The sequence below is a fragment of the Bacillus rossius genome, chromosome 5 (genome assembly GCF_032445375.1).
Source record: "Bacillus rossius redtenbacheri isolate Brsri chromosome 5, Brsri_v3, whole genome shotgun sequence".
In the NCBI taxonomy this organism is placed as follows: domain Eukaryota; kingdom Metazoa; phylum Arthropoda; class Insecta; order Phasmatodea; family Bacillidae; genus Bacillus; species Bacillus rossius.
Window position 1 is genome coordinate 69,152,982 of NC_086333.1, and position 24,413 is coordinate 69,177,394.

Here is a 24,413-nt window from a genome sequence, read left to right on the forward strand (position 1 = left end):
AGGTGCTGACATGCGTGTAAGTCTCAGTAATCTCGAAAATATGGCGGACTCGTGTGACTCATCCGTACATATTAACTTACGCGAACATCGGGGCTGTGCTAAGCGTATTGGTGTGATAAAATATACTTTATTATAGTAAAACTATAATTTATTACTTAAGGTTATAATTCAAAGTTATAAAAAAAATTTAAAAATTGGTTGTCTGTAAAGTCGGTTTACGGACCATAGTTTAACGTGACAACGTCATAACAAAACATTGATGAAATAGTTGCATACATTTATGAATAAAATTGATAATTTTATTGAATTATCACTATTTTTTATGGATTCAAAGAAGGAATGCAATGAAATCTACAATTTAATTGATATATTTACTTTTATTTGCACTCATTAATTCAAATATGTTCTTTACTTTAACGAACATATTATATTAACTATAACTTTTATACATGTTAGCTATTTAACTTCTTCCAATCTGTGTTATTCTTTTAAGGAAAGGACGATGATAGGAACAGTAGGAAACGAATGGAAGTGTTTAAAGTTTAGTGTGCCTCGAAAAAGTCAAATCGATGGTTGTTCCAATCGAGTGGATGAGAGATAGATGCGGCGCAAGGGTTCAATGAGCGTAACTGAACAATTAGCGTAACGGGACAATAAGTCATCCTTTTTCGTGCGTGCAGCCGGCGTTCATCGGTTTATTAGACGTCACGTCAATAAAATAAAATATTTTCTTAAAAATACGCATTATAACCTTTTCAATCCTTAACGAAAATTTCAATATAGGGATTGCGCAGCGTTATGAAAGCCATAGAGACACAATGAACTGTAAGCCTATTATATTTGACACCACCATATTGAACAAAAAAAACGAATTTCGTAATGCACTTTTCACTGTTTAATCTTTAATGTTGAATCAGTTTAATAAGGCAAGCTTTAATTGTATGAAGTACTGAGAGACTGATTTATGTCGTTTTATCAAAAACAAGTACATACACATACTTAATGTAATAATAAGTGATTTAAAATGTTTCTTTTTTGAATTTATCCATTGGAATGCAACTTTTAGTTTGAAAATTACTTCAAATAAAGCGCCGAATTCGCAATGCTTTAGAGAACCAACAAAAATTTGTATATGTTTGGCGCTATGTTCGTTCCAAAACTATTTTCCTGGCTGATAAATTATTGGAATTTTTTGAATTTTGATGCTACCTCGTTATAACTATTCATGTTTAGGAAATGTATTCCAGGAAGGTTTTACTGCCATACAGTTTACTTTAGCAAACCAATATGTTTAGAATATCATCCCGATTTACACGAAAGTGTTACAAGTTGCCACGCGTGGGTTCGCTATATTGACGACTTTGGTTCGTGGCCATAACAGTTTCTGCTTGCATGCGCATTGGATATTCAACATGTTAAATTTCCGTTGTGTAATGCGTGGTTATTTCATTGTATTTCTTTTGCATACTAAAATTTCACCTTACACGCGCAAAAGAAGTATAAGTTTAAAAAACGCAGGCAATGAAATTTCCTGTCTAGGGGGAAAAGCCACAGGTTTAGCATTGAGGCATTTACATGCCACGCCTTCGGAACTCCCGAGAAAAAAAACAGTAGAATCATCTTGTCAAACAGAATTATAGCTAGATTTCGAAAATGGGAACTATTTCTACAGTTTTTCCTCAAATCGAATCCTTTTTTAATAAATTTATCATGCTAGGCATTATTTTGAATGAATTCTTCGTTAAATATTATGTCCTAGAGATGCGCATCATAAGATTATTTGCAACATAAGAACACGTAAAGATGTTCGTTACCAAGATTAGATGATTGCACAGCACTGGAAAGTACTGGAAGACTCTCTTACGTTGTTTTTTTTTGTTACACCGGCTAGTGGTTGTAGATAAAACCATTTAGTATATACGTTGTAGACAAGCCATCTGTGTTTGGAATAATGATTGATAAAATATAGCACTTTGATAATTGCTTGGGAAGTAAGGTTAACGGGAAAGAAAATATCAGGCATTTGAAAAAAAATAAGATGTTTATTTTCTGCAAGCGGAAGCGATGATGATGCGAATAAATTAAGGAAGTCACACTTGGATGGCGGGGGTTGAGTTGGTGTGACGTCACGCCACCAGGAGCTGGTCGTAGGGCACGGTGGTGACCACCTGGTCCAGGATCTGCAGGATGACCGTCCGCATGGCCTCCGACAACACGGGCTTCACCTCCGTGAACACCTCCCGCCAGTTCTCGTTCAGGAACACGTTCATGTTGTCGCCTGGGAACAACACGGCGTCCCCCGCGCGTCAGGCAACCCTCTCGACAGGCGACACCTGTTTGCCGGTACCACTTTCCCTATACCACCCTGCTTCATCTCATCACAACATCTCATTTATATTATTATATCATATAACTATATCTCGACTACTGGATAATCAAACATCAACATAGAGTCAAGTAACACAAAAAAAAATCAGTTCGTTGTGGAAACACGATAATCAACTTGGTTTAACAGCAAATGTGTTGAGTATTAAAAAAAAAGGTGTCTGGCTTAACTGAGTGTCTATTACGAAAAAGCTTGTTTCTTTGATGGTAGAAGACTCTCAGGGCAGTCCGGTTGAGTCTCTAACGTTCACAGTTTTTTAATAAGCAATTCGATGCTACCAGCTACTCACTCTTTAAATAGCGTTTATGTATACTTAAGCTGATTCTCCCTGACTAAATGAACATGAAAATACATCGCTTAAATATATATTAGAAAATAAATGCAAGATAATTTTATAACTCTGGAGGCCTGCTTAAGTTGACTGGGTGATTCTAAAAAAAATTTTAATACATTTAAAGGATTGTCAAAATAAAGCGTTTAACAGATAAAATAATCTTGTGGAACCATTGATTTAAAACCAACAGTTAAAAATCTTTATAATATTAGATCGTGCAATTTTAAGTTTTACTGAAAAATTATAATATTCATTTAAAAAAAATGTATTTTACGAACTGTTTAGTTAAAAATTAATATACTGGAATGCTTATATTCTTTTTAATGCATAATTATTTAATTTTTATTGAATATTTGTAATCACAACTTTGCTTTTCTAATAAAAATTTGCTTCATATAGTTATGCAAAATGTACAGAGAAAATGGATTTAAAATAATAATAATTTAAATAAAGGAGGCAATAAAATATAATAAAAAAATATTTAAATTTTTATCACCAGACTAGATATGCTAAATCTAATTTCTTCTCTTTTTTCTAGATGCCACACACAGTTTAATTGTAGGAGCTCATGTGCTTGTATGCTCACCCAAGGCTTTGTCTCCGTTGAATAGATTCTTGAAGTCAAAGATGGCCTTGGACAGGCTGAAGTCAATGGTGCTGTCACGCAGCTTTATGTACTCCTTGCCATCTTCCTTCTTGACCAGGTCGTAACTGACCTTGAAAGATCCTTCCGGGTTTTCTGTGGAAAAAATTAAAAATAATAATTTTCACAACATCTATTACATGTTATATATGTGTAAAGAATTTTCTTAATATTGTTTACAGTATCGTTTTTAAAACTGGGAATATGGTTTGTTTACATTGTATGGATACCAAAATAAAAAGTAACATTTTTTTTATTATAAAGGGAACATTTTCTGGCACTTACTTATGTACTTAATATCCACGGAGCACTGGCGTCAATTTGTAATTTCATTTTATTTTCTAGAAACTTAATTCTATAAGTTTCTTGTGAATTATTTCGAAGACTTAATGTACGATCATGATTTATATTCTCAATAGTTCAAAAAAGAATTGTTAAAACAATTTTGGCAAATTGAACGCAGCCAAAATGTTTAAAATTTTGGTTTTTTAAATGTAACAAGAACTTTTCATAAAATATTTTTAAATACCCTCAAAAATATACTGCCCATGTGCATGATATTGTTCCGGCACATGTAGGTAGTTTCTGCGCTGATCGTCTAGGAATAACCATTGAAATCCCATTAACCTAATTTTATGATATAATTTTAGCATTAAAAAATTCATTTGGGCCCTTAAATATGGGTTACAGCTATCAAAAATGTTTTCAGGCAAAATATATAAGTAATATTTCGAAGATATAACTGCGACATGCTCAATATTGTGTCAACTAAAAGGAAAATGAATTTTATCATCTGAAACCTCATTTGGTTCACCTCTGGCAGTATAGGCTTGTATCAAATATGTTTTTATCATGCCAATGTTTTAGATGATATTTACGAGTTTTAAAAAGACTTCAATCGAATTTGATACAATGCCTTCTACGGGAGACATAAATTTGTTGGTCCTTAAATTTATATTTTTTTTACTACCTGTAGTAATTGTTGGTCGCATCAAAACTTTTTTCCTGACAAAAGTTAAAGATATACTTTAGAAGAATATTAAGTTATTCTAACGAATTTTATATTTTTTCTGGTATTTATATTATTCTTACCCCTTAATAAACTGGTTTCTCTACATCTTGCATCAATGGATAGACTAACAAAAATTATTTAAAAGTTTGATGTATTCATTTTACAAGTTACGATAATTTCATAAAATGAGAGATATTTTACATTAAGAAAGTTATAGTGCATTTTCAGTTTTAAAATATCTTTCCCGTTTCTACCCTCTCTGTCCGGTTTTTTTTTTCATTACAACCTAGACAGCGATTTTCATTTTCATCTTCTTTGGTGTGAATGTGGAAGTTATTTAAACAAAATTACAACAGTCTTGTATTCATTAAAATAATATTCATACATATATACACACATTTAAATTACATTTTTTTTTGTGGCCAATAGGCTTTGGAAAACGTTGTAGAAATTTTCCAGAAGTCGTCCCGTGGTACGAATCAAATATGTAAACGTTCTTTTAAATCTACCGTAACCAAGTAATTTGTACATTATCTTTACAATCGTGGACGTGGTGAATTTTGAACTATTGTTTGCAAAATTGAATACTATTACCACTTGTTTAAAGGCCCTTTCTACAGGTTCCATCAACTATGTCTAGTTTTTTGTAAAACTTTTTTAATTAACACATTTCTGTAAGAAATATCTAGTATAATAAAGCTTTTTCTTACATATAAATTCCATTTAAAAAACAATATTTTATTTATTGTTATGTTTTCAGTAAAAGTTATTTCAGTAAAAGTACAGTTATGTTTCTCAAACTCAGGTATAAAATAAAACACTATGTTTTTTTGGATACCAACTTAAAAGAAATATATTAACGTTATTTATATCAACCATTAATCAACAATTTCATGCAATAAATTACTAAAAAAATAAACAAATATTGAAAATATATATAATTAAACAGCATAATCTTTTTCGTTTCATTTTTTTTAACAATTACACTAGTACTTTATTGATTTGAACGCCTAAGTAACTACATTACGACTCACCAATCTTTAAGTTCACGTTTCCGTTCCCAGTGATTGGCAGGATGAGGACCTGGCCGTCAATCTTGTACTTGGAGTCCACTGTCAGTCCCTGACCTTTGACGACCAGGTCCACGCCAATCTCCTTCTTTTTGACGTCGAAGCTGGAAAACACGTCAATCAAATTACTGCGTTACTTCACGAAGATAGATATAAAACTGAATGTCACTGGGACAATCCTAAAGTATAAAGCATTGAAAGTTAATCATGGGCCAATCGTGCACAAAAAAAATTAAAGTGTGAGCTAGACTTTCAGTGCACGCAAGAGAATGTGTTAAATCGAACCCAGTAACGAGCCAATTTATGTGTTCTAATTTGTAAGAAAAAAAACACATTTGTAATACGAAATTAAACGTAAAATTCTTTAAATAATGTCAAGAGTAATAAATATATGAGCAAATATTTTTTCAACAACGTTTCTTGACGCTAATCACATGCAGTTCCCGAATATGCCACTAGAATTCGCTGCCGGAGCAGCTACGGAGATTATTGAATCGTGTGAATAGCAGATCAAAATTTTAAACAATATAATGAAACGGCATCATTAAAAACGAGAAAGACGTTATAAATACTAAACTTTAGTTACTAACCGATTTTAAACAAGGAATGATATTAAAATTAAAACTCATCTTGTTAAATATCACTAAAAATTTAATACTACAAAGTTTCCCTTTTGGATTTGTGAACTTTGGTTCATGCCATACGCCGCAGATGGCAGAACCGTGGTCACATATTTACATTCCATGCGACGCCCGTTAACTTCAGGAATTTACTCCTACCGAATTCCATATACCGTGAGCTGGAACATTAATTAGAAGTTTTAAAATTTAGCTTATTAAGAACGAACTGTAATTGCGTTGACAGACTCACTTGACGGCCTTCACTTCAACGTTCTTCAGACCCTTGATGTCCACGTCGTCAAGAGCCAAGGATATCTTCACAGGACCTGTTCCTTGAGCGATGTCGATGTGCTTCAGGTGGAAAGGATCCAGGACGGGGATGTGATATTTCGCATCTCCTGCGAAACATTAAAAGATAGTTTTAGAGCACATTCACTCAAAGAACGTATTTTTTATTAGAACTTTTAATACAATTTTCGTACTCTTTAGGTAATGAAGGAAAAAAAAGAAGAAAAAAACATTTTGCCAACGAAAGGACAATTTTGCTACATATTAATTGTGTTACAAAATTAAGAAACTTTAAAATGCTTCCATAAAAATTAATTCTTTAATTTTAATGACATTTAAATTATAAATAACAAACATTAGGCCTACTTCTAAATAATATCGGAAATTTGCTATAATTGTTTTACGTTTATACATTTAAATTCAAGTATCTTAGTGTTCGAATTTTTTTTCATATTTCTTACCTAAATAATCATTAAAGAACATCTTCTCTCGTTCTGGTTTTACTAATAAACTATAAAAATTAATGTTTTTTTATAATTTTTTTTCCATAGTTCTGAAGTTTGTAATAACGCGTTTTATAGTGATACCGTGTTAGTTTTGTTGTCTTCATGTAAATTAATAAGTTAGGAGTAGGCTTTGCTAATTACCTTTCAGCAAAGATGGTACAGCTGCAATTCCATTCTTCAGAGCACAATCATTGAGTTTCGGATCACTCCTGGAGCAGGGTTTGAGGTAGGATGCTGTGAACAGATGGAGCATATTTTTATATGCGTGATTGAATTTACTACAGTAATGTTCTCGAATAAATATTTTTGAAATGTTAACATACAAAAATGAAAACGAATATTAAACTAATTGTTAAAACATATAAAAATTTAATTAGTCAATTTTTCAGAAGTAGCATTGAAAAATTCAAATGAGTAATTTTGAATAAATATAAAGTTTGGAGTAATTATTAAATTTATATATATATTATATTTGCTTCTCACCTTAGGATAAACGTTAGAAATAGCTGTCAAAAACAAAACAAATAAAAATGAAATCTTCATTGAGATTATTATAACATGCTTCTTAAAGTTTAACTGGTATTTTAATTATAGTTTAAAAGATCGGAGTACTATAAATAACCAAGGAATATTTATGTTTTCCACTTCTATTACGCGAATTTATAATAATTTTCTTAACTAGGTCTTTGCGACTGAATTATAGCTGTGATGTATACTTGTTTCCCATCTCGGGCATAGTTGCTTCTAATTTTTTCAGTTTGTACGCAACTCCCAGAAGTCTTTCAGCATAAGGTCTGAACCACACATTGATATATATTGAAGTAAACAATTTTAAGAGCGTAATCTTGGCATCCGAATAGTTATTAGACAGACCTCTCGATGTGAACCATGTCCCTCTACAAAAGAGTCTACTACAGGATCTTCCCGTTTGGAAAACATGGCGATGTCGCCTGTAAGTTTTTACTATACTAGGTGATGTACCACAGAGGTCTACAAGCAGAAAACCCTCTAACAGTGCACGACCTCACCTAGTTAAAACAAAATACAATAAGGACGCAGAGGTATCCAAAAATTCAAAGCCTGTTACCATGGACACAACTAAAGCTTTAACAATGTAATAAAACAATGATATATAATACCTATATTATTCAATGCAACTCGCGCGCCACACTACTGAACGTTGATGGTACTGTGGTCAGAAACTTTCGCGAAACTACCAACAAAACTGTATAAAGATTTCGAACTGAATCGGATGGGCTATGCACGAACGCATAGAAGACGAAGACACAAAAATTAATTTTTATTAGATAGAATGCACCTTTTCCACGATACGCTGACATAGTCAATTGCCTCACTCCATTCGCCCACCAGCCAATATGTCACCATAGAATTAAAATTAAAAATTAGGTTTGTAGCCGATTGAAGTTGCGTGTGGGGACGCAATACAGCTGGCTGGCGGGTTAAGGAGACGGACAGCGGAATCTCTGTAACCCACGGGTTTGGCGCGTGGAGGTGTGGCAACCCTCACGAGTCATTAGTGAGAGGCATTTTTAAATTAGGCCACCTCTTTAGAATTTAATGTACAACCTTTCAAATTATTCTAAAGACTGTAAAGGTCACTGTAGACATGACAGTAAACGTGATCTGTGCTTCATAGCATAAAGTTTAAGTTTGTTTACAAAAATCTGTTAACATTTTACTTGTCATCTTCCTTCCATCGGGGTGAACATTGAACAATTATCTTGTAGCTGAACTCAGAGCACCCTCTGGTGCTAAGCCCTTGGGGATTTACCTCCCCCCCCCCCGACCCACATTTTCCAATATCTCTCCATCACCAAACATCCTTATTGTAAAACAAAAACTGGAGAAAATGATTAAGTTATCCACTCCAGTCTTCATTTTGTAATTTGATGTCAGTTGACCATTTTTTTCAGTAACAATGTGTATTTTTTAAAAATTTTATATTGCTAAAGTGTGTAATTTCATTTAATTCATTAAAATTAAAAAAAAAAAAAAACGAAAACATATTTTTTTTGGTAATGGAATTTAAAGACATAAGAAATGATTTAAAATTAGTGTTAAATTTTTCGTAAATTCGGATCGCCCCATTTGACTGCGAGGTGTTCGAGACAACTCAAAACCTCCGCCAAAGAGCCCCGCCATTGGCCGGAGAGCATACTCACGCAGCTTGAGGGCCGCTTGGAGCGAGCCCCCCACCAGCGCAGCCAACACCGCAACATACACCGCGCACTTCATGTTCTCGGCTGTTGGCTCGACTGGACTGTGTCTGCTACACCTCCACCGCTGCTCCTTTGGGAACCTGTGTCGCACCGAGTCCCGACCCGCCGCTTATATACCCCGCGAGTACCTTCCCCCCTCCTCACGTAGGGGCGCGCCGGTTGGAGGAAGTGCGGGGTTGTCCTTCCTTCCTGCCTCGCCGGCCGCGCGGTCAGGGTCGGGACGGAGATATGCACGCATCTTGCGCTCCTCCACAAAGGCGATTATATATATATGTATATTTTTTTGAACCAGTTATTTTTTATTTCCCGTCGCTTCGCGTTCGCACGAGGAAAACAAGTCATTTCCCCGTGTGTTCCGAGAAGGTCTGTGGGCCTTCGGCGGTCCACAGTCTCCGGAACCAATTTGGTTTTTTTGTTTGTTTTTACACGACGTCGTTTTTTGCTGGCATGCCCGAAATTAAAAGACTTAAACAAAAAAAATGGGTGCGTGTACTTAGGTACGCGCGTGAGAAGTTATACTTCTTTGGCATCATTAAAAAATAGTTTTTAATTGCATGCAAAAATAGTGCGTGGAGTCCCTCCGCGCGGAAGAAGTGAAACTTCGTAATGTGGAAATGAAAATAGGAAGGGGTAGAAATTGATTTTTTTTTAAATCCTATTGCATAAAATCAAACTAAAAAAAAGTTGTCTGTAAAGTCGGTTTACGGACGATTGTTTAACGTTACGTCATAACAAAACATTGATGAAATGATTGATCCAGAAGAAAAGGAAATATCATATTCGGCCTGAGACTGAGCCGTAATAGGTTTTTGCAACCAAACCATTTAGGCATTAAAAATATTATATTCTTTGAGGAACAATTTTTTTTTAATTTTTCAATCTTTTGCATGATAAAATCTACCTCTGCATACTTTTATGAATAAAATTGAATAATTTTTATTGAATTATCACTATTTTGTATGGATACAAAGGAGTGAAATGAAATGTGCAATTGAATTAATAAATTTACTTTTATTTGATTTATTAATTCAAATATATTTATTACTTTTGAAATGTTGCGTGCGCAATATTTATTTTTACAAGTACAAAAAAAAATTTCGTAACTGCTGGGTTTCGAACCGACAACATGTAGGTTAACATTTAGGTTCGCTAACCACACTCCCACGAGGCCATACTAAAGTCATATAGTTTCAGATGTTATATATACATTTATAAAAAACTTGGTTCACGGTAGGGGTATAATATTAACATGACTTTATAACAAATACGCATCCCAAATACACCAAACTTATTTATAATGTGTTACAATATTTTTTAAAACATTGTGCAAAATTTTCCGGGTGTAATTTGAATTAGTATGTGTAACTGTAAAACACCATTGTTGGTTCAAAACGTATTTGAATTTTCAACATTACTATTAAATAACCGTACCGATTGTGCTGAAAATCGGTGGACGATCGTTAAATTACATAATATTAATAATTCAAACGACGAAAATATGATTGAAAAGTCAAATCGATGGTTGTTCCAATCGAGTGTAAGAGAGATGTCACGCATGCGTACAATGAGCAAACAGAACACATCCGTAGTGGGACATCCGTAGTGGGACACTTTTTCGTGCGTGCAGCCGGCGTTCATTGATTTATTAGACGTCACGTCAAAAAATAAATCGTGAAATCATTTAATGATAAAAGCTTTTTATTTAACTAAGCGGACGGGTCCGCCCCAAGGAGAAAATTGACGCGGCGAGACCTCGTGGACATAGAGAAATGACACACACTCACTATTTATGTGTCTATGAAACATGATTTTATTCTGCAATTTAAATTGTAATATACAAAAAAGGTATTGAAAATGGAAACAAATATGGCGACACTACAAACTGTCAGGATCTTTATTTTTTTCTTACTCTCTACTTAGTTCCTTACTCTCGCTCTGTCTCTTTCTATTCCACCTCCTCAGATTCGTTAAACGTTTAACGCAACCTTTTTGGAAGTCGCATTAGAAGTATAACTTCAAATGTGTTTATGTTTAAAACTTAGCAGATCTGTGGTTTAATACCCGATTTCAAAAAGATATTCAGACAATTACCTCAGGAAAATAAAAAAAAAAATTAAGTATTTAAAAATATCTCATTGTTGCTGCTTTAAACAATCTGACAGTTTTCACAATCGACATTCAAAGAGAACATGGAAGTCCCGTGTCAACGTGTCTGTTGATGGCGTTCGGAGTGATAATCAGCGACACTTTTTCACTAGCTCCTTTTTTTTTTTTACGTGATAATGTCTTAAAAATCGATGAACGCCGGCTGCACGAACGAAAAAGCATGACTCATTGTCACGTTACGCCTGAGCCGAGCGTGCAAGAACTGGCTAACCACTGTGCGAGAATATCTTCTAAAATATCAAACAGGTTAAGGTGGGCTTTCTAACTAATTGTTCATGATTATATTTAAATAAATTTGCAAAAAACTGTAAATAATATTTAAAAATTAAAATGAATGCAATTTTCCATCAATGTTTTCTTATGACGTTATCACGTAAAATTATCGTCTGTAAACCGACTTTACAGACAATCCACTTTTTTTTTTTTAATTTATACGTGGATTGCCGGAGTGATATAGTTCAATCCGTGAAATTCTGGGTATGTTTTGAAGACTTGCATTTTTTTTTCAACCAGTGGATCACATTATTTTATGTCATCGCCGGTCATACTCTCTAAGGCATTAAAATCATTCATCGAGGAACATCTTGTTTCTTCTAAATTAATCAAATAATTTAGTTAATTATTTAATGTGAAGAGATTCGATACCCAATTTTCTGAGCTCTCCTGAATATATATAAAAAAATCGTCATTTTTAGTTTTTTTTTATATGAATATATAATTTGTTATTATATATATATTCATAAATAATTTTCTTACATTTCTTTGAATTCACGTTGAATATTCTTTCCCATTTAATCGTTCTTAAAAATAATAATTATTTACATCAATTTATATTTCAGGATAAAAAAACAGCCAAAAAATTTGATAGGAAAATAAAAATAATAGTGTTGAATGAACTGTAGAATTACACAGTAAAATAGACATGACCGAAAATTGAAAAATAAAAACAAAAATAAAATAAAAATTGTTTTATTAATCGTCCTATTAAGTAAAAAAAGTTAAAAATTTTATATAAATCGTTGTTTGAAATTTAACAGTAATTCATAAATTTATCGTTTGGATTAACAGTGCACTCTCACAATAATATGTGTTTTTTTAGAAATATTTGTAAGCTTTCATGTATGTTAGATTATTACCTAAATGGCTCAAAAATATATATTATTTGTTTTAGAAATAATTTGTATGCTTGTATATATTTTAATACATGTCAAGCATTTGCCTCATTTATACTAACCTAGCAAAGTAACCTACAGTTAAAAATTATATAATTAGAAAGCATCATATTAAGGAAAAACCTTCGTTAAAGGAGGAAACTAATGAACTAAACAGTTTTTATTAAATAAATTTTTTTCTTAACAATGAAAACTTTTTATTGCTAAAGCATAGTAAACACATAAGAGATATTAAAGTACACTAAGTGTCAATTATTAGTATAAGTATGGCTTTAGCTACCAAAAAAATAATAAAATACTAAACTTCAATGACTTTACGTGGTGAAATATTTTTGTTGCAAATAAAATAGTAGTTATTAATATAAGACCCTGAGTTATTTTTGAAATTCAAACGACACCAAACTCTTGAAACTAAGATGGTGGTGTCTTTCGGTCTCTATATTTCAGCACCTAAGTTAATAAACCATTGTAACGCTTTAGATTGTTATTGATACTAGTGCTGCATTCCTGGAAATACTGATACAGTTTAAAGAATACAGGGTGCTTCTAATGGTATGATGGCTGACCCGTATTGGGATCCATGAAGGTACAAGGAATTCACATTGCTGTTTGCAGAGGAGAAACAGGAGAGTTAACACAACGTATATCTCAAAATCACAGAGAAAAATGTTGTGAAAATGAATCATCCAACACTGTATTCTTTTACTTTGTAAATGGAACAGAAATTTTTATTTTACATTACAGATTTTTCTAAATTTTGTACGTTTACGTGAAAAAAATTTTATTACTAGAACATTTTTTCGAAATATTACTCGGTTCTAATCTTTACCCACGCTTTTATGATTTGTATTGACCTAATAGCTGGAAAAAGTTAAAGTTATTTGTAAACAGTTTCCTGAATAACTTTCCAGTATTAACTATTTTAAGAATAATAAAACAAATTAAAGTATTTTATTAGTATTCAATTTTATAAATACAGATAGTGAAGAATTTTGATGTAGTTCAGAAAAAAACAATGTCTTATATTAATTTTTTAAAAATTTAAATTCGATTATTTCAGTAGGAAACACGTCACTTGTTTTCTGCAACTTGACATTTGACTTGGCTTTAAAGTCAAACTAATCTCTTGACTTGAAAAAAAAAATTCCTCATCTCTGTGGATAATTTTTTAGCTTAGCCGTCAGCTATCTCATATAACAGTGGATGTGCTATTGCAATCCATCATTATTACTTCAGATGCTAACCTTGGTTTGTAAACTACCAAGCAATTTCGCCTTGGGAATCTTTTTCCTGGATTGAAATAAACGTGCAAACCTGTATGGTGTCTCCACAAACTTAAAACGCAAAATGTGCGTCTACGAATTAAAATTCATACTTTAAGTGACAAAATAATGTAATCAAAGTGAAATTCACTGTTTTTTGTGATTTAGCTTCCGTTTTGGTCCTACGTAGCAGAGTGACTATAACTTCAGCGTTATTTCAATTTTAACGTTATTTACAATATAATTTTTTTTTTTACTAATCACTACTCAGACAGTATACGTTCCTGTAAATAATTGTATGTAACCTATGTGTGTCTGTATAGAGGAAAAAAGGTTATTTCAAGGCATTATTCACGGAAACTATTTGTGTGACCAGGCGGAAAATAAGAATACACTTTCGACAATCTTGTAAATATAAATCACAGTGGTTAGCCTCCCATGTTCGGGACAAGGTCAGCGGTAGATATTTCATACATAGAATCAGTTTCCAATTATCTACACCCAATTAAGTGTAATTGATTACATTTATACTGGAACTGAAATTAATTTGGGCAAGAAAGTGGTTGCCAACATCGGAATAATGACTTATTATTTTTATTCGTTTCTATTGGCAAGATTAACCAGTACATCTTACTATAAAAAAATTGTATGTTTAGTTAGTTTATTATTTTAAATATTATTTGTTTTAACCAAAATATGAAACACATTTTGTACAACTGTTTCCTTCAAATCTACATTTTTAAGGTATGTAATATACATAGTTGCAAAAGTTTTCTCTGGCCTGATAAAGTTTATAACTACAATCCTATGACAGAAATATGCATCACATAGATGAAAGGTCTTTAATGGTTCAACATTTGTATCATTAGAAACGTAATAGTTCGGCTGAGTTAAACAATGAAACAGTTAACCATGTATCTGGGAAAGTGGGTATCGATAGGTAACAAGGTTTGATTTAATAATGTTACGTATTGATGTTAGTATAACTACATACTGATTCACTTAGAAAATTACTTATTTCCAAAATAATTGATATCGTTTTTTGTAATAAGTATATTTTACGTGCTGGTTTGGTTTTTTTTTTTATGTTGAGTAAATTCGTGTTAAATCATATATACGAGTTAATGCCGCCAGAGGCATGTCCGCCATCCAAAACGCGCAAGTGGACCTGGACTTTAAACCTGGTAAATGTTTACGTTGTGCGAGATCTGAGCTCGGGCAACAGATCTGCAACTGTATGGACACTGTCCTGCCGCAAACTAGGAACCGCGGCCTGGGTACAGATGTAACAAGTTGAACACGTGGTCCGTTATATGCCGATGTTTTTTTTTTTTTTTTTTTTTAGATTTTTCCATCACGTTAGTTATAGTTATATTGTATGTATTTGTTAAAACGTGTCAAGAGACTTGCTGCTGTGTTCCACTGGCAAAAGAGCACAGGGTGCTGGTGTGCCACTGTTACAAATGTGTGTACTGTACATAATGTGAATCAATATAGACTTTTGAGTTGTGAATTGTGAAATTGTGGTCCCTTAGTTCAATGTGTTGGAATACCGGTCCCTGTGCGGTCTGCCCGCGTCAGGGGACGCAGTCGGAGGTCGCCGTCGTCGCTGAGATGTGTGTGCGCGTGCGTGAGTGTGGGTGGGAGGAGTGGGGGGTGGTGGTCCCCCTCCCCTCCTTGGCGGCAGGTATCCTTGGCTCAGACCCAGCGTCGCCTCGGGGTCAAGGCGGGCGGTCCAAAACCTGGACCCAGGCCCGGGCGACCTCGCTGGTCGGAAGTTACCTCTGGTAGCCCGCCTGCTTCCTCGACCCTGTTCCTCCGACCAGCCGCAACCACACAAACCTCCCTGCACCATTCCTCCGACCAACCCCAACCACACACACATCCCTGCACTGTTCCTCCGACCAGGCGCCACACACACCTACCTGCACCGTTCCTCCGACCAGCCGCAACCACACAAACCTCCCTGCACCATTCCTCCGACCAACCCCAACCACACACACATCCCTGCACTGTTCCTCCGACCAGCCGCAACCACACAAACCTCCCTGCACCATTCCTCCGACCAACCCCAACCACACACACATCCCTGCACTGTTCCTCCGACCAGGCGCCACACACACCTACCTGCACCGTTACTCCGACCAGCCACAACCACACACACATTTCCCTGCACCTTTCCTCCGAACAGCCGCAACCACACACACCTACCTGCACCGTTCCTCCGACCAGCCCCAACCACACACACATCCCTGCACCGTTTCTCCGACCATCCGCAACCACACACACCTCCCTGCACCTTTCCTCCGAACAGCCGCAACCACACACACCTCCCTGCACCGTTCCTCCGACCAGCCCCCACCACACACACCTCCCTGCACCGTTTCTCCGACCATCCGCAACCACACACACCTCCCTGCACCTTTCCTCCGACCAGCCGCAACCACACACACATTCCTTCACCGTTCCTCCGACCAGCCCCAACCACACACATCCCTGCACCGTTCCTCTGACCAGCCCCAACCACACACATCCCTGCACCGTTCCTCCGACCAGCCATAACCACACACATATCCCTGCACCGTTCCTCCGACCAGCCCCAACCACACACACATCCCTGCACCGTTCCTCCGATCAGCCGCAACCACACACACATCCCTGCACTGTTCCTCCGACCAGCCCCAACCACACACATCTCTGCACTGTTCCTCCGACCAGCCGCAACCACACACACCTCCCTGCACCGTTCCTCCGACCAGCCCCAACCACACACACCTCCTTGCACCGTTTCTCCGACCATCCGCAACAACACACACCTCCCTGCACCTTTCCTCCGACCAGCCACAACCACACACATCCCTGCACCGTTCCTCCGACCAGCCACAACCACACACACCTCCCTGCACCGTTCTTCCGACCAGCCTCAACCACACACACCTCCTTGCACCGTTTCTCCGACCATCCGCAACAACACACACCTCCCTGCACCTTTCCTCCGACCAGCCACAACCACACACATCCCTGCACCGTTCTTCCGACCAGCCTCAACCACACACACCTCCCTGCACCGTTTCTCCGACCATCCGCAACCACACACACCTCCCTGCACCTTTCCTCTGACCAGCCACAACCACACACATCCCTGCACCGTTCCTCCGACCAGCCACAACCACACACACCTCCCTGCACCGTTCTTCCGACCAGCCTCAACCACACACACCTCCCTGCACCGTTTCTCCGACCATCCGCAACCACACACACCTCCCTGCACCGTTTCTCCGACCATCCGCAACCACACACACCTCCCTGCACCTTTCCTCCGACCAGCCGCAACCACACACATCTACCTGCACCGTTCCTCCGACCAGCCACAACCACACACACCTCCCTGCACCGTTCTTCCGACCAGCCGCAACCACACACACCTCCCTGCACCGTTCCTCCGACCAGCCCCAACCACACACACCTCCTTGCACCGTTTCTCCGACCATCCGCAACAACACACACCTCCCTGCACCTTTCCTCCGACCAGCCACAACCACACACATCCCTGCACCGTTCCTCCGACCAGCCACAACCACACACACCTCCCTGCACCGTTCTTCCGACCAGCCTCAACCACACACACCTCCCTGCACCGTTTCTCCGACCATCCGCAACCACACACACCTCCCTGCACCTTTCCTCCGACCAGCCGCAACCACACACATATACCTGCACCGTTCCTCCGACCAGCCCCAAACACACACATTCCTACACCGTCCCTCCGACCAGGCGCATCCACACACATCTACCTGCACCGTTCCTCCGACCAGCACCAACCACACACATCTCCCTGCACCGTTCCTTCGACCAGCACCAACCACACACATCTCCCTGCACCGTCCCTCCGACCAGCCCCAACCACTCACATCCCTGCACCGTTCCCCCGACAAGCCCCAACCACAAACACCTCCCTGCAAAGTTCCTCCGACCAGTTGCAACCATACCCACATCCCTGCACCCTTCCTCGGTCCAGCCGCAACCACACACTCATCCCTGCACCGTTCCTCCGACAAGCCACAACCACACACCTCAAAATACGTGAGCGCGCTCACGTACACTCTCCATTGAAGTTTCTCTTCTCCAGGCGCGTTGTGCAGGAAAAAAAGATTTATGACGTGAGTGAAATTTTACGATGAGCGTGCAACGTGCAACGTAACTTTCACAGAATTAAATATACATATATATAAATATATAAATATAAATATATATATATATATATATATATATATATATATATATATATTTCATACAAATAAAATTATGTATTTACATTGAATTCATTAAATTTGGTGATTCTTATTGAATATCGTCCATATAATTAAAAACATCAATTTTTTATTAATTATAATGACATAAATATATATTTTTTATTTTCATATTATATTATCAATTTTACGTTATAATTTAATAAATAATGAAAATTTATAAATATGATATCAATATTCGTTTTATACATTAATATTCAATACTAAATATTAGGTATTTACGAAAGAAATTTTAATGAGATTTAATTCATACTTTACCAACTGTATTAAATCTTTTCGGTTGCTAATTACTTTTTTAATATTATTTATTGGCAAGCAAAATAAAAGTTAATTTTTTATCACTATTTTTTTTCAATCTACCTATTCGGATGCAAATTGAGTGTGAAATTTACATAAATGGAAGCACCGCTTCCGTAATTTTGGGAAGAAGCAACAAAAATGTATAGTACCTTCAGCGCTGTTTGTTCCAACACACTTTCCCAGACTAATACATTAATAGCTAATTTTCAAATTACGATTATATTGTTTTATGAACATTAAAGTCTATTAAATATATTCCAGGATAGATTTACTACCTTAAATTTTACTTCGACACGACAATACACTTCAACACGGCAATACACTTCGACATGGTAATACACTTCGACACGGCAATACGCTAAGTACGTCCCCCGATGTTCGCCAAAGTGGATATATAAGCGTGGATGTTGTCACACTTGGGTACGCTATCTTGACGGCTTAGGCTCACAGCTTTAGTAGAAATGCGCATGTGCATTCGACTTTCAACTTGTTAAATTTATGTTTTATGATGCTCGTTAATTCCAACGAATTTCCGTTACATGCTAAAATTTCACCCAAAAGCGTCTAGAAAAGTATGACATAAAACTAATTGTAATTTGAATTTTTTTTGGTACACTAAAAAATGTTTATAAAGTTCAAAACTCCCTTTTGTAAACCTGCATCTTCTTTTCAGTTATAAGAACAGTGTGATCACCAAGTGATGTAATATTCCTCGGATCATGAAATAACTATTTTCCATATGTGTTCCTAACAAATTTGAAGTTTTATGTCATAGATTCCCGTGGCAAAGTAGAGTGCAGATATTTGTAAATAACAAGCATCTTATTCGAATTTCGTCAACAGCGATCCTCCAGTGACATGAAATAGTGGTGACTAAACATTTAATATCTAATAACATGTTCCACTGCTCTAGTTTCTGAGTTATCCAGTTGCGGGAGACATAAAAACGTTTTAATAGAAATACAGAACATTCTTTGGATTTTCCCATAAATATGGCACCTATATCAATTATAGAATTTTTCTGGCTATTTTAAAAAAAAATATTCTTAAAACTGTGATTCTCTATATTGTCTATGCAACTAGGGTTCAGAATTTATGTACATATACATAGCTTTATTATGCCGCTATTGCAGGTGCATTTATGTGGTGTTGCTAAACAGAGGTAGGGATAATATTTTTACCTTTATTTGGGGGCCTGGAATGGTACTGTTCGTCAAACCACAGTTCTGATATGTATTGATACACAGAACAAACAAATTTAATTTATATTCGTTTAAGGTCAGTGGAAAGCATCCACTGGATGAGTTTTAAATGGCACAGAAAAAAATAATATCATTGCTGATCAAGGTTACTATGCCAATAACGTAAAAAAATTCCAATCTTATTCACAAGAAACTTTTTATGTGTGTCTTAAATAGCGGACAGAACACTTGAATGGGTGTAATTTACGTATATCACACTTTGACAATTAGACACATAGACACCTGTGAGAATAACCCTTCAATTATAAATTAAATAAATAATTGTTTTAATTTATTAAAACACAGCATAGCACAACTTTTTTTTCCTTAGCTTGCTAATAGCCAGGAAATATAGGTTGTGCACAATACAACACACAAGAGTTCTGTGTATGAATTTTACAACTTTAGTGACATGAAATTCACTACATTTCAAAAATTATGTGTTTCTGATCGGATATCAATGTTTCTAAAGTTATTAGTTTCAGTTACAAATATATGGTCTCTACTCGTAAATGTACTACTAGTTGGACTCAAGGTTAGATGAGTTTCCTTATCCGCGGACTTCTGGAGAGGATAGTAAAATTAACCTGACAGTTATGGCCTTATAGGCAGTGTAACGTGTTTTCCATAGAACGTATGGTATGAATACTATTAAATTATAGTGAATCAGCCCTCTGTTCTCAGTCAAAACGTAAATATGGGCTACTTTTTAGTACCCAGAATAACTTTAGAGTACACTGAAATTATGCAAAATCACAGTACTTTGCAATCAATGCTGTCAGAAAATTTACAACACATTTACAGAGTATCGGCATAGGTTGCACACTCCTATTTCACAACTCTTTGTAGAGCTTCCTTAGCCTCAAACTCTGTACTGCGCTTAGAGTTACTTAAAAACAGCAATTTTAAGTTATTATTGTGAAATATATCTAGACTACACACGTTAATTTGTCTCGACGCACTATTTCATATCGGTAGTTGATGGTCTAGTTCCCAGATGAAAGTTATTCTACAAATATTTTAAAAATGTGCCAAGAATTAAAAGAAATAACCTGATTTGCTGGCTGTGGATCAAGCCAACAGACGCCAAATACAGAAGTTCATAAAAACAGACTGAAATTGATGCAAACATAAATTAGATAAAAAATCCTACTTAAAACCAAAATATCTGAAACCAACAAAATTAAAAATAAATGTTCCTGTTAAAATAACATAATTTAAATGCTGACTAGAGAGTGCAGATTATTGTTGTGAAATGGTACCTTAGCATCATAGAGTATCACAGTTCATATAGACGTATACTCTCAAAATTCATAAGCATTAAAGAAGGAAAATATTTATAGGCATAACAATGTTTGAATATAAACAGTTTTAAATTGGCTTGTGTATCTCGTTTCTTCACATAACGTTACAAAAAAAAAATATTGTGTATTCGCCAGATAAACGAATTTACTTATGTTTGAATTCAAAATGATTCTTGTGACGCCTAGAACAGGCGGCACAAAAACTTCTAAAAATATTTTTTGTGAAATGTTTAGGAAATTTGTTTGTACTTTCACCAGCCCCATTTAAAGTGAAATTAACTGCTTGTAAAATTACAAGAGAAATGCCTGTAACAACACAAAAAAAATCTTGTATAAGCGCGTAGTTACCGGCAGTCGGAAAAGGTCGTGACAAACCTGATTTCAGTACGAAACTAGTGCTATAGCTTCCCAGAGGCCAATAGCATGCTTAGAAACCATATATTTCTAACTGTTATCCTTTCTGTTTGACTTACAGTTCAGCCAAGTGGTGTCGGCCTGTAGCTTAATCGGCAACGCACCGGGTTTTGGTGTTCGAATCCCGGTTAAGACATGGTTGTAATTTGTGTTGTCCTAATCGTCTCTTTGGCACTTACTCATACACCAAAAGGCACATCAACTCGAAGTTACATAAAAATAATACACAAATTAATGGGAGGGGAGCGTTTTGGCTCACTGGTGATTGTCAAAAATGCCAGTGTGCCAACATCTAAAAAAAAAAAGGCCGAAGTAAAAGTGGTAAATGTCTCTGGTTCACAGCGTTAACTTGTGAAACAAGATTCCTCGGTTCAGAAAAAACCAATTTATATATTTATTTTATTTTAAACGCGTTTTTACTTAATACATCTACAACAAGACGGCGGCTGACAGCAGACGACTCAAATCCAAGATGGCAGCTGAAAACCGCAAGAATAACATGAAAACATTAGAGTATAATTTGTAATTTGTTACAAAGCTCTGCTTTGTAGTTATACAAGTGATATAGTTGGCATCTGTTTTTCCAAAGATTTTCCTCGTTAAAGTACACCAAGTTATATTTTTCAGTGAAGTAAATTATACACGCACAGATAGTCCTTGTTTATTTGAATAATTTGTCCAAAGCGTTACTCCCGAAAAATGCTTTCTGGTTTTTTAGTTCCCCGCCTACTTGTGCAAGGATAAGGTATGCAGAGACAGTGGATAGAAAAAAATAATTAGGAATGGGATTTGGAAAAAAAAACAGCAAAATAAAATAATTTTTACTATCTGTACGAAAAAATTACTTCAATAAGGGGTTCGGATAGTTACGTAATCATTCTCAACATGCCTTTGTGGTTCGTGATTACAGGTGTTGTAGCAGCGCGCTTTGCATCGCCTAGAATAACTTACTACCTGCACAGAGCTCTCCCATAACTTTTCTTCACTTCTTGTGTGTGTGAGTGTGTGTGAAAGGAGGGGAAAGGAGAATCTATCCTCCTACAATTTCCTCTTTCCTTGCGTCCGTCACTGGTGTTCAGATCTTCAGAAGATCCGACGAGATTTTAAAACTGCTCAAAGGTAAACGAACAATGTCATTTCACGAAAAGCAATCACGGATATGCTGAGATCGGTATGTTAGTACCGTTTCCGTAGTTCACTTTAATGAACTGTACTTCTTTAAGAGTGAAAATGGTTTAAAACGGTTTTTTTTGGGAAAAAATACTTTTAGGGATGGAACTCTTGGCAGAAATTCTTGAAAGTGCTGTTGGGATTGGCATTGCAACTTCATCTTCATTTATACGCCATGATATGTAATGGTTATCATTAAAATATTAAAGTTGCGCTATGTATAATATTATGACTGCGTCGTAGTTCAGTGTCTTGCGCTTAGAGCCGATACTGAACTACAAACACCAGCAAGCGTCGCACTTATCATTCTGCATCACTAACAGAATACATCTAATCACAAGGCGAGCTTCTGAATCATTCATACGCATTCATGTAATTGTCCCACAAAAATTAAAGGATTATTATTATATTTAAAAGAGTATTTTTTGTTTCTGAATTTCTGGAAAAATTAATTAATTAATCTTTATATATTAGATTTGTTTCATATGACAACAGATTTTACAGTTGTCATTGTACAACCTTAAACTACTCTAACGTCAATTGTTAAACTTTTACGAACACACTATTATTTTAACTGAAACTGCTTTTCTTCTTTTAGTGGCGGTCTAGGAAGTAACGTCACCAAGGTTAACTAAAATTGCGTAGGAAATTGTTGGTTAATAACTGGCCGGAAACACTTAGAGAAGTAGCTGCGCGGAGCCAGAAATACAATTAAAATAAAAAAAACGGCCCTAACTCGGTAAAAATAAGAGATTTTGGTATATTACATTATTTTTTACCTGGAACTAAACAAACAAAAAGGTTCCTTCACTTATGTACGTGCGTTTTATATTACATTTATTTAGCATGATTTACTAAATGTTATAGTTAACATGAAAAGGAAGTGATAGCGCAGTGTTTGCCATATTAAAGAGTAACAATTAAGGAGTTAATATCATACAGACGTCATATTCATTCTGAAAAAAATTTCTCTGCTTAAAAATATTAATTAAAATTGAAGAAAACACTGGTTTCGGCATTATAAAATAAGAAATAGTGTTTTTGCTATAAGCTCAATATTTAAAATGTGTTTTAGCAAATGATTTTTTTAGTTTAGTAAATAAATTCTTTTCATTCGTTTGAAAATAATTGCCGTGTTACATGTTGACTTTGAGCACATCCGGACAAAATGCGCGTGTTCATAGAACTTCATTGTGTTAAATTTCCGTGTAATGTTGCGTGCGCCTTTCTCTGCGTACTTAAAACACCCTTTTAAACGTGTTTGAATAAGTATTACTTCAAAAAATACTCAAATACATGGTGAAATTTGGTAAAAATTTGTTAACGACTAATTTAAGCTCTTCATTGATGTTATCCCACTTAGATTGCGTTGCAATAGGCACCATGGCATTTTACAGCAGGCAACAGAGTAGCATAAATTCCATCAATCAATATAAAATATATAATCACATACGAGATGCGAAAGAGTTTTTTACTTAAACATGTTGTTAAAAAGACCACATCTGAGTAGTTTTTTTTCAGAAAAATAGGAGACAAAAAGTTAATACAAAATTTTTTTTAGAGTAATAGATTTTTACTCCTTTTTACTAAATTATGGCACCAAAAATAAAAAAATACATGTCTTAGGTATATCCACATTACCTTACGACGAGAAGATAAATTAAATTACTCTCTAATTTTCTATAATTTGAGAAAAACAGGTCAAGCGCACGTTTCGCTCGCTATAGCGGACTTGATTGTCGCGGCCGATCATAGATTGTAGCTAGGGAAGTTGACAGGAATAAAAGGCCTGGTGGAAAAGAATTTTGTCGAGCCCCTCCCTATTACTTAATTACTACACAACTATTCAAACACTTCACTTTAAAAAAAATTATTCTGTATTATAGGTAATGCTAAATAAATAGGGAAAAACTCAGTTAATTTAAAAGAATTTAAAGAAAACGTTAAAATTTATTTCTCAATAAAACACAATTTT

At 35.7% G+C, this 24,413-nt stretch overlaps 2 protein-coding genes across 2 annotated transcripts; both read right to left on the bottom strand.

Moving 5' to 3' along the window:
• Nucleotides 1–357: 357 nt before the first annotated feature.
• Nucleotides 358–9,180, bottom strand: LOC134531968 (protein takeout-like). Its single transcript, XM_063368069.1, has 6 exons — nucleotides 9,043–9,180; nucleotides 7,001–7,093; nucleotides 6,316–6,463; nucleotides 5,410–5,549; nucleotides 3,307–3,459; nucleotides 358–2,278 (listed from the first exon to the last, which is right to left on the bottom strand). Exons 1-6 carry the CDS (start codon nucleotides 9,113–9,115, stop codon nucleotides 2,127–2,129), a joined length of 759 nt encoding a protein of 252 aa, XP_063224139.1. The 5' UTR covers nucleotides 9,116–9,180; the 3' UTR covers nucleotides 358–2,126.
• Nucleotides 9,181–15,477: 6,297 nt separating this feature from the next.
• LOC134532294 (multiple epidermal growth factor-like domains protein 10) lies at nucleotides 15,478–17,190 on the bottom strand. Its single transcript, XM_063368713.1, has 5 exons — nucleotides 17,012–17,190; nucleotides 16,678–16,923; nucleotides 16,354–16,558; nucleotides 15,911–16,234; nucleotides 15,478–15,822 (listed from the first exon to the last, which is right to left on the bottom strand). The coding sequence occupies exons 1-5, from the start codon at nucleotides 17,188–17,190 to the stop codon at nucleotides 15,478–15,480; spliced, it is 1,299 nt and encodes a 432-aa protein (XP_063224783.1).
• Nucleotides 17,191–24,413: the final 7,223 nt, after the last annotated feature.

Coding starts and splice junctions, on each gene's coding strand:
- LOC134531968 (XM_063368069.1), bottom strand. CDS start 9,115: ATGAAGTGCGCGGTGTATGTTGCGGTGTTGGCTGCGCTGGTGGGGGGC. Junction 7,094..9,042: donor CCAAGCGGCCCTCAAGCTGC/GTGAGTATGCTC, acceptor ATCTGTTCACAG/CATCCTACCTCAAACCCTGC. Junction 2,279..3,306: donor CAACGGAGACAAAGCCTTGG/GTGAGCATACAA, acceptor TGTTGTTCCCAG/GCGACAACATGAACGTGTTC.
- LOC134532294 (XM_063368713.1), bottom strand. CDS start 17,190: ATGGTCGGAGAAACGGTGCAAGGAGGTGTGTGTGGTTGGGGCTGGTCG. Junction 16,924..17,011: donor TGCGGCTGGTCGGAGGAAAG/GTGCAGGGAGGT, acceptor GAAACGGTGCAG/GGAGGTGTGTGTGGTTGAGG. Junction 16,235..16,353: donor CGGAGGAACAGTGCAGGGAT/GTGTGTGTGGTT, acceptor GGAACGGTGCAG/GGATGTGTGTGGTTGGGGCT.